Below are 11484 nucleotides of genomic sequence, written 5' to 3'. Positions count from 1 at the left end.
TTCAACTCCACTACAGAGTATTTTTAATCATAATCCTACAAGGATACTAAACTTTACTGAATGTCAAGACTCAGCGAGAACATTCGCTGAAAAAGTTTGAAGATGTACTTCACTTTAAAGGGGATTTTGATGGTGTATCTAAAGTGTGTATAAACAAAAGTATATTAACACAAATATTAGTAAATACGAGTAAAGTCTTTTTCAGAAAGCTACGGTTCCACTTAAATTAATCTTCATGAAGAAAACAGTATAGTTAAATAAGAAGCCCTCTAGTACACACTATTGCAAACCCCTGTATTTCCAATATCAAAAGGAAACGAAAGAGCGGATCAGAAATGAAGATGAACATCTTAAAGCTTAAAATGAATTGGCTGGTCGAGTTTAAGGTAAAGTTAGAAGTAGCAGAAGACAACCCCTGAAAATAATAGTTTCAAAAACCACAAACCTGAAAATCGACTTTCCCTTGATGTTAAATAAAGCTGTTTATAATAATAGTTTTTTTTAATTTTTTTTTTTTCATAGAATAGTGAGATAATATGGCATCTTGGTTTTTTGAACACAAATTTTATATTTTAATTAGTGTAAGTGCGCGTTTTGGTTTGAAGAACCCAATTTTTTTTATTTAAAGTAATTTTTGTGCTCGCGTAAAAGAATACGCGTAAAAGAATACGCGTGTGTAGTACTCGCCTTAGATACGCGTAAACTTTTTTTTAAAAAATACGTGGTATAGATTATATACGTGGTATTATATATTATTTGAGATCGATTTCTCGATCCCTAATATTATATAATACCACGTATACTTAAATCGTTATTTGCGCGTGTAAATGGCACTGAGACGCGTAATACAGGTCTTGGGTACGCGTAAAATTTACTTCTAGTAAACAAACTTAAATTTTCTGACCCAAAAATACTAGAACTGATGTATCACATGTTTATATTTGATGGTTATATCATTTTTGCCGGTTTTTTACCTTTCTGACTCACTGTGCAGGGTTCGGTTTTTCGTTTTCATCTAATAATAACATAGTCACAAGAGTATATTCTTGTATATCTTGTATGTAATCACAAGAATATATTCTCATAAAAATATATTATTGTAACAATGAATAATAACGATTAAAGTATAAATTACTAAGTCAGTCATTTAAAATGAGTCGAATTTAAAGTAATTATGTATTTAGACACAAAAGGCTACAAACTATATATTCCAGAAAAGAATGTTGCGGTACTTAGCATATCTTACGTAGTTTTGTTTCGACCATTCAAGGCATGGACTGAGCTGCTATTCGATTAAAACCGTTAGAATAAGTTTTGCAACAAACTATTAATAACAAATTTATGTATGAATGTTAACTTGTCACATAAAAAAAAGGTTCTGTTTTAAACATATAAAGAGTTCAATTTTAATAAACTTCAGAAAATTCATTTTTTTCAAAAAAACTGGTACATAAGTTGGTGCTTTATGAAGACCTGCTCTTGGCTTCTGCTCAACTCCATATTTATCATTTATATTAGGTTTAAGAAAAGTAGCTATATCATGATCAACTACTGGAATTTCAGCAGCATTGATAACGTTTTCATCAATGTTAGGTAAATCCATCAAAACTTAAAATACTTCTTTTATCAAAACTCATGTAAGTTTGTCGTACGGTAACAATGTTAGGTAAACCCATCAAAACTTAAAATACCTCTTTTATCAAAACTCATGTAAGTTTGTTGTACGGCAACAATGTTACACTCTAAATTTAAAAGTGTTAAATTACACTAAAACGGTGGGCAGCATGAAATAAACCAAAACGGTGTAAACATACACCAAAACGGTGTAAATTAACACTAAAACGGTGTGCAGCATGAAATACACCAAAACGGTGCAAATTAACACCGTTTTGGTGTATTTCATGCTGCACACCGTTTTAGTGTAATTTAACACTTTTAAATTTAGAGTGTAATTATGCGCTTAAAAATAAAGGCAAAATAAAGTTTTCTACTACACTGTGTAGAGATAAAACAATCGAGTTACGGTTTTCAAAATGGTATATTTTTTGTTCGACTTTGAAAGTCGTCAGTTAAGCGAAGTTTCTTAAATTAAACAAAGTTAAAAATTTCAACTTGAAATCCGTTAAACTTCGAATAAAAGTTAATTAAACGGTTATGAAAGCCGTAAAAAGTTGTAGCTTTAACTTTAAATCGACTTTGAAAATCTTTAAAAGTTGATAAGACTTAATTAAAACGATGTTGACAGCCGCAAAATGTTGTAAATCAAAATTTTACGGTTACGAAAATCGTATAAATTTGTTTTCATTATATTTCACGAACTTGAAAACCTTATAACTTTGTCTATGTTATTTAACAAAAATTAAACATTGTAAAACATCAAACAAATATGCCAAAGACCCATCGCTCACTGGTTTGGCAGTACTTCCTGAAGGAATACAAAGGAGATAAGGCCTATGGTGTGTGCAAAAAGCCAGAAAGAATCTGTGCTATCCAATACAAAGCTTCGTGATGACATGGAGCTCATGATTTACCTTGCAACTGACAATCAGCCTTTCTCAATGTATAACTCTATCCCTTTCCAAAGACCGCTTGCCCACATTGACTCGAGGTTTAAGGTTAAAAGTGGTGCCTGCATGGCTCGCTTCAAGTTACCTCTCCTCTATAGGAATCTGCAGATGGCCATGAAGAGCATGTTTGACAAGGAGCTTCCTCATTGTGATCCAGTTGCAATCAGCACTGACATCTGGACCTCACGCAACAACGACGGCGGTGACTCTTCATTACATCACCAAAGAGCTTGTTCTACGAAAGGTAACTGTTGGAGTTATTCCATTCCCAGGTAAGCACACTGGTCAGAACATTGCTACTCAGTTGGAAAACTTGGTTAAAAGTTTTGAGTCACTCAAAATGGTTAAGAAGTGGGTTGTTGTGTTTGACCAAGCTTCAAATATAAAAGCTGCACTGAGGAAGTCAGAGACAATTGCTGATCTTGAAAGTGGTTCAATCACATGCAATTGACCACACGTTTAACATGGCCCTGGAAAGGACTGTCAACAAGCAGTATTTTTAACTTTTTCAGTAGATACGAATACGAAGTTTTACAACGTAATGTCAAAATTTTACAAATATTTTTTAATTTCAAACAAAGCTTTCTAAGAGTTTACAATTTCATACGATTTTTTTTGCGAAATTTTATTTTAGTCTTTGTTTCAGTACCCTACAGAAAGATCACTGCTCCTTGTGCTACCAGATGGAACTCTGTCCAAATGATGCTCCTAGACATCGACCATCTTCAAAGTGTCCTGTGTGCTCTCCGGGCTGACAAAAAGAAACGGACCACATCCATCCTGACCACATTCTGAGTCAATGTCGAGTGATAAGAAAATTACAATCGATAGAGCACTGTCAGCCATTGTTCATCTTGTGGATTGATGTGCTTCTCTGAGGGTCAAAGAAATTAGAAAAAACAGCGTCACTGGAGTAGGTCTATTCATGGTTGAGCTCATTGTAAAACTCGAGAAACGATTCCCAAGAGGAGCATGTGACATCATGCCTTATGCTGTAGGCTGCCTGCTAAACCCTTTCTTGAAAGGCCAACAACTGCACGCTTGTGGTGTCATGGATGAGATTTTTGACAAGTTGAAACCCAGTATCCTACAAAAGCAAACTGGATGTCAAACCAGCAAGGTACAATCAATGTCTCAGATGAGATCACCGATGAGTTTCTTGAAGATGATGGTGAGACTGAATTCTGGAAGGCAGCAGCAAAGGTAATAGCTATTAAGTATAATATGAAATAAATTTCTTTAGAACTAGTTAAATATATTTCTACTAATCTTAATGCAATCGAACAAACAAAGTCATAAAAATTTTAATTTGAGGATAATATGTCATACGGGGGAGAGGTGGGGGGGGGAGAGGCTCAAAGTTAAACGAACTTTTTAAAAATTATTTGAATTTAAACAATTTTAGATTAAAGAAAGCGAAGTTATACGAAGTTTACTAAACGTTTAACTTTCTTTCTTTCTTTTAGACTGTGTCCAGCCAATTCAGGCAGACATATGCTACAGCTGAGGGTCCTCCGATTTCCGTTGAGTGAGCGAAATTCAAAGAAACAACTGTGATAGATTCGAAGATTGATGCCCTTGACTGGTGGAAGACACATCGCAAAGAGATGCCCATCTTGGCAGGCTTTACACGGGAGTATTATTGCCTACCAGCCTCAAGTGCCTCAAGTGAGCGGCCCTTTAGTGAAGCTGGACAAGTGGTCCACAAAAAGATGCAGGTTGTCTCCAAAAACCACTGAGAAATTGGTCATCAACGAGAACTTCGAACTCTTAAACTCATTTGTACCAGTTTGGGAATACCGCTCCATGGAAGAGCAAATGGCAGTTAGACCTGCTCCAGACAGAAATTAAAATGATGATGATGATGACTCAGACTAGGATGATGATGATACCGCCACATTAAAAATAAAATCTCCAGTATTGTTGAACTGGAAAGGTGAGACAGACATCATTTAGGCTTACCATGCCAGGAAACTGGAAGACTGGAAGCGGACAACTAAATGTTCTTTAGTAGGGAAGCATGCTAGGATTATTTTAGATTAGCTAATCGATAATATGCAAACAATTTTTTCACATATTTAAGGAATTGGATTTTTGAAATCTAGAATGATTATCAAATAATTGAAAGGGTTTTAGCATATCTTTTGTATATTCTGTATTTCTGTAATGTTACTGTAGTGTATACTTCAAATTTTTATTTAGAAGGGCAGAGACTGCTAGCATATACCAAACCAGTTATCACTTCACTTTACTTTATATCGATGTCTTTGAACCTTAACATAGGTAGCTTCTCATCGACTGTGATTTTTTCCAAATATAAGGGATAGAGTAGGAGTCTAGGAGAATAGAAGGGAGTGCATAACAGTACTAGTACAGGCACATACAAGTTCAGCTTAAAATATAGCTTATCACTTCGCTTCACTTTAAAATTTTTGCTTATAGAACTTGAAGTTATTAAACTTGCAGTTGAAGTCGTTGAGCTTAAAACCTGAACGAAGTCATGCGACGTTTGTTTGTTTACTTTCTGTATGCACTCGTTTCGTTTCCTCAAACGATTTCGAAGACAGTTAAATTTTTGGAAGTGAATTTGAAAACCGTTAGAAATTTTAAACAATTTTAAAACACATCATTTTCGAATTTACACAACTTTTTACGATTTCGAAAACCGCGAAAATATATTTTATTCGAAGTAGTACGATTTTGAAAACCGTTTAATTAATTTTTATACAACTTTTAACGATTTCGAAACGCGTGATTACTTTTCCCTTCCCTTTCCCGTAGCGAAAACGGATGAGTGGAAACTTAGCATAACACTGTGATAAGGAAAACTTTTTTTTTTACAGTCCAAGTATTTTAGGAATCTCTTCCCGCTATAGCTATTAATAGTAAAGGTGAGATGGAGCGGGATCATCTATTAGAAATGACAAAAGATTTTTTATTTATTTATATAATTTTTAAATTTAGTCGTCGTAGCATAACCCATAGGTAAATGAGCTGTTATACAATGACGTCATACAGAGTCCAAATTACATTCAATAATGAACCCGAGAATAGAAACTTGAGCTGTAGCACACTAAAGTCCTTTTAAAATGGGATCTATCTAAAAAATGCCTTAACAGGGCAATAAATGAGCACGATTTATCCATCTGTAATAATTGTTCTATCGCAGCTCATTGATACCAGCTTTTGCATAAGAAAATTAGGGTTAATAATTTTAAGGTAGGAATAAAAATCCTTACCATTTTTATATTTCTTGAGCTACATTTTTTTTACTAAAACTTTTAACAGCATCAACAAAACCCTTTGAGGTTATTTTGGAAAATAATATTTAGAATAGTAAATTGCAGAGTATTTTGCTACAAATTCTGCTCTTGTAATTATAACTGTAAAAACTCCCCCCTTCTCCACTACTTTGTTTCAATTATCATTTTCTTGTCGCTGACACCTTTCTTCTAGCTTTGAATTTAAGACTCGTGGCTTCCTTTTTTGGACTTAAGACTCATGGCTTACTTTAAACCAAAGGTTTTTTCCCATACATCTTTCTGTTACAATATGAACTTCTTTTCCTTTGCTTATTTTCTTAAGGAAATTATTTGTTAAAAGCTCTCTAAAATCTCAAGCTTCAATAAATAATACAATGTAAATTAAGGTAATTTCACCTCACAGAAAAAAATAGTTTTTCTTATTTACACAGTACTATACACTTATCATCATGCAGAACACTTATGTTCATCTGTACCACTAACATTAGCTTAGCAAATTAAAGAAAACTAGCATCAAAACTATTTCTAAAATCTTTATTTCTTACAACATTTTATACTTGTAATCAAAAAAGCATTGACTTGTTTGTTTTTTAATGATTGACATTGCTTTCAACCTATTATCGTTGAACATAGTTTCTCTAAAAAGGAAGCCTCTAAGCTAATTGTAATAATTTCTCTGATTTGAATGTGCAAAGTGCCTTTTAATTTGGAAATAACTAGCACCAATGGCTAACTAAAACATTTAGGATAAGAAAATTGTACTAAAAAATAAGTAATAGATAAACAACTCAATGTGAAATCATGTGTAAAAATATCCCCCAGCAAACTAAAAATTTAGCAGTAAAACAAGTGGGCTTAAGTTTTCTATTATATTTTTTAAAAAAAACTTGTACAAATTACATTTACAACTCCTTGAGTAATTTATGCAACTGTAGTATGAATCAAACTGACACAAACAAAAACAAAAAAAAAGACTAAAAGACTGTCATGCTGTACTCATAGAATACCTACTGGGAATAAAAATAAGATATATGTATGTATATTTATACTCATAGAATACCTACTGGGAATAAGAATAAGATATATATAAGAATAAGATATATATAAGAATAAGATATATATATATATATATATATATATATATATATATATATATATATATATATATATATATATATATATATATATATCTTATTCTTATATATATCTTATTCTTATTCCCAGTAGGTATTCTATGAGTATAAATATACATACATATATCTATATATATATATATATATATATATATATATATATATATATATATATATATATATATATATATATATATGATCTAAAGTAAAGTAAAATAAACAATAAAAGGGAAACGAAGCTGTATTTACTTCTTAAACTACTTTGACTTTATATGAGTCGTTATAAATCTTAGAAAATGATATCAATCTAAAGATACAAAGCCATTAATTTTTAACTTTTATTTTCTAACGTTTAAATCAATTAAATATTACTAAAATTGCACTGTCAGAATAAAACTTTACCATAATTAAAAATATCAGAGTAAAAAGACATTTAAGAAAGCCATATTAATCAAATAGCAATACAATTCTAATATGGAATACTTGACACGCTTTTTTAAAATTTGAAAAATTATTCTCGTGATTTTTTTCAATATTTTTTAACTTATCAAAAAAAATTTTAATAAACAAGCGAGAAAAAAAATTTAGCTAATACTTTTATTTTTTAAAGATATTTTTAAAAATTAAATTTAAAAATATGAACTTATTTTTTTCTAACTTTGGGTCTTTTTTTTATTCAGCAAAGGCATTACTTTTTAGAACGGCCCGTCAGTCCTTTCGATATCTGCCATCTTTACATGTGGTGCCTGTTCTGAGGTGATCTTAACTTTTTAAATATAAAGACCACAGAAATCTGTTAAAGATTATCACTTTATTAGTAATTATGATAATTTGATGCCCTATTTTAAAATTTGTTTTAAATTGTGTTTAAGATAGTATAACTAGTTGACCATTGTATTCTGGTTTATTGCTAATTTTTTATTTAACTAAGTTGCCATTTTAAGGCCTTAGCAAGTAAAGAAGATGACTAACCCATCAGGAAAACGCAGAGGAACACGTTATCTATTTTCAAAAAAATTTAGAAAACATGGTATAGTTTTGATATTTATTTAAACATTTTGTATACTTCTATTTAACTCATTACATACAAATACCAGAGTAAAATTAATCTCTTATAGGTGTTGAACATCTGTCAACGTACCTAAAAACATACAAAGTTGGAGACATAGTTGATGTTAAGGTAAACTAAAGAATTTAATTAAAAGACTTTTGAATCCTATAACTTTCAATCCTATCTAGTTTATTATAATTCCAACTCCATAATGTTTGTTTTGTTAAAATAACTTTGCATATAGAACCTTTTTCACATACTAAAATGTTATATTATGACAATTATCTTTAATGCTTTTTTGTAATACTTTTGATTAGGGTAATGGTGCTATTCAAAAGGGTATGCCATACAAATTCTACCATGGAAAGACAGGACGAGTGTTTAATGTTACTAAAAGTGCAGTGGGAGTAGTTGTAAATAAACAACTAGGGTAAGTCTAAAAAAAAAAAAAAAAAAAAAAAGAAAGAAAAGAAATCAATAAGTTGTTTTTAAGTTATACTTTTCATGAAATTTTTTTTTATTTGGTTAGCAATCGAATTATTCCCAAAAAAATCAATGTTCGTATTGAGCATGTTAAACACTCTAAGTGTCGTGATGATTTTCTCAGGTATGTTAAATTTTTTTATTTGATTTTAATATTATGATAGTTATCAAATACCTTATTTACTGGTGTATAAGTTGAGACTTTTTAGTGGTCCAAAATGTTCTTTAAGGATGTTATGGAATAGTTATAATAAGTAAAACTACTTTTTTTTCTGTTGAAAATAGAATCTAGGTTTATACACTGTTTTATGTAGTATAGTAAAAGTAAATTTTGATTGGTTTAAAAGTGAGGCATTGCCTTTGTTTTGCTGTAAGTTGTATGGTTCTAATTTTTTAGTGATAGAAAAATCAGAAAGTTTGAAGAAAATGTATTTTTACAATGTTCCTGTACTTTATATACTTTTTTGTTATAGACGTGTCAAGGAAAATGAAGTTAAGAAGAAAGCTGCTAAAGCAAAAGGAATTAAAGTTGATTGCAGAAGAAAAGTATGGTTTCTAACATTGTTTCAATACAAATTAAGACTACTTAAGTTTTAATTTCTTAATTGATTTTAATTCTTGAAGAAGCATTTGGAGTTGTAATTTGTTAGAGTATGCATCATAGTAAATTTTGCAAGGTCAATGTTTTCGGGGGCTTAACAGTGCCTGATTGGATGCCTAACTTCAACAGTATGTATAGCTAGCTAATTAAATTAACTGTGAAGTAATAGTTTTCTGTTAAACAAGCCATAGATTTTTTAAATATTTGGTATGATTGCAAAACACATTCAAACAAAGCATGCATATCATTTCTAATTTCTCCTGTAGAAACATGCTAGAATTAATTTGAACTGTAATTTTACCAATAAAGTTATTCTGCATAATTTTTTAAGCTTAAGATAGTTTTGTGAAAGCTTTTATATAGGTAAGAACTATGCTTACTTTTTAGATTCTTGCTCTGAGTTTTTATTTTTAATCTATAAATTTTATTCAAACAATGATGAGATATTTCTTCTAAAAGAATTCTATTGGACAGTGCCAGAAATGGTAGAACCTACTGTCTTGATTAGTTCTTTTAATGAAGACAAGTTTGCATAAACTGCTGTCTGAGTTTTGAGACAATTTTTTTTGAAAGGAAATGCATTTAAATAGACAAATATAATGCTTACTTTTCAGAATGTTTTAATTTTTTTTTATTTTTTTTTAAGTACCTATTTTTATTAAAACAATGATGGAATTATTTATCTAAAAGAATACTATTGGACAGTGCCAGAAATGGCAGAACCTACTGTCTTGTTTAGTTCTTTTAATAAAGACATTTTGCATAAACTGCTGTCTGAGTTTTAAGACAATTTTTTTTTTTTTTTTGAAAGGGAATGAATTTAGATATTTTGAGAATAGTATTTTTAATAATTTTTTTTATTTTAAATATTGTTTTTATTCAAACAATGATGAAATTTTTCATCTAAAAGAATTCTATTGGACAGTGCCAGAAATGGCAGAACCTACTGTCTTGACTAGTTCTTTTAATGAAGAGAGTTTGCATAAACTGCTGTCTGAGTTTTGAGAATTTTTGTTAAAAAGAATGCTTCTGGATAGCTTATATTACTTTTACAGGATAATGTTCTGAGTCTTTTTCTATAACATTCAAACAATGATGAAATTTTTTTTCTAAAAGAATTCTATTGGACAATGCCAGAAATGGCAGAACCTACTGTCTTGATTAGTTCTTTTAATGAAGACATTTTGTTGAAAATGCTGTCTGAGTTTTGAAATAGTTGTTATAAATAAGATGCTATGCTTATGGGGTACATAGTTTTTAGGTTATTTTTAAAAAGTATGGGCAATCCTTCTCAAATTGTATTGAAAATTTTATCAACTTTAAATTTTTGATAAGGTTAAAAAATAATTAAAAAATAAACAGGAGATGATTTTTCTCATTTAAAATTTAGCTTTTTTTTTAACTTTTGTTGTTGTTTTTTATTGTTGTTGTGGTAGTGCTATAGTATACATGTAGGAACAATAAAGTACTTGTTTACATAATGGTTTTTTCAAAAGTGAAATTTATTTTCAAACTGTATATTTTCAAGTTTTATGATTTTAAAATCATAATTTATGGTCCTTAAGAACTTACTTCAAAAAATTATATTGGGTAATCATGATTGATATTTATAATTTTTTTTTTACTTTTAAACTTGTTTGGTTCTTATGCTCCATTTTCTTTTTAATTTTAGCCTGTCATGCCTCGTGAAGCACACTTTGTCTCTTCAAAGAACAACACTCCAATATTGGTTGAACCAATTCCATACGAGTTTATCATCTAATGTGTGTTTATATGGCAGAAAAAATTTATTTAAAAAAAGCGTACTTGTTTTTTTTTATGTTTTTTTTAATTTCTAAATTTTACATTTTTAAAGGTAAAGGTTCTGCAATTGAATGGTTAAAAAAAGCAAACTATAAAAGCTCATACGATCGGTTCCATGTTTTGTAAACGTCTTAACTGTTATCACCATAACTTCAGTATACTGCACTCGGATTTAAATATACTGATTACTTTATGTGGCAACAAACAACAGGTTGTCGATCACTGCAAAAGTTTTTATTAATGATTTATGTTAAGATTTATTACATTTTCAATGTAAAAGTTTCTCGTTTGTTTTTAAAAAAAACATTTAAGCACTGTGCTTTAAGATGTTTTTAGATCTAACATGTTAAGGGAACATTTCCGTCTACCGGAATCTTCTTTGGTATTTGGAATTCTCAACTTTGGTGGAAAAACATTCAAAAATCTATGCTGCGGTACCTTAGCTCATGGAGATCTAAGAAAATTTTTACATATGCTCAGAGATATCACAGTTGTACTATGATCTCTACGCTTATCCAGATTCGAGACTTTACACAGAATTTTGGAGTGTTGTTACTTACGCTACTACAAAAATGGTAGATGA

The 11484-nt window shown here is 30.2% G+C and overlaps 1 protein-coding gene across 1 annotated transcript; it reads left to right on the top strand.

Moving 5' to 3' along the window:
• The first annotated feature begins 7628 nt into the window (after window positions 1-7628).
• On the top strand, window positions 7629-11220 carry LOC145185244 (large ribosomal subunit protein eL21-like). Its single transcript, XM_090079763.1, has 7 exons — window positions 7629-7719; window positions 7908-7993; window positions 8082-8143; window positions 8332-8444; window positions 8544-8621; window positions 8971-9043; window positions 10771-11220. The coding sequence occupies exons 2-7, from the start codon at window positions 7927-7929 to the stop codon at window positions 10858-10860; spliced, it is 483 nt and encodes a 160-aa protein (XP_089935889.1). The 5' UTR covers window positions 7629-7719; window positions 7908-7926; the 3' UTR covers window positions 10861-11220.
• Window positions 11221-11484: the final 264 nt, after the last annotated feature.

The sequence above is a fragment of the Hydra viridissima genome, unplaced genomic scaffold, assembly GCF_058129835.1.
Source record: "Hydra viridissima isolate aposymbiotic clone 2 unplaced genomic scaffold, HvirCarnegie_v1 scaffold_2, whole genome shotgun sequence".
NCBI lineage: Eukaryota > Metazoa > Cnidaria > Hydrozoa > Anthoathecata > Hydridae > Hydra > Hydra viridissima.
The sequence above is the reverse complement of the archived record's forward strand: the minus strand, read 5'-3'. Positions and strand labels throughout refer to the sequence as shown.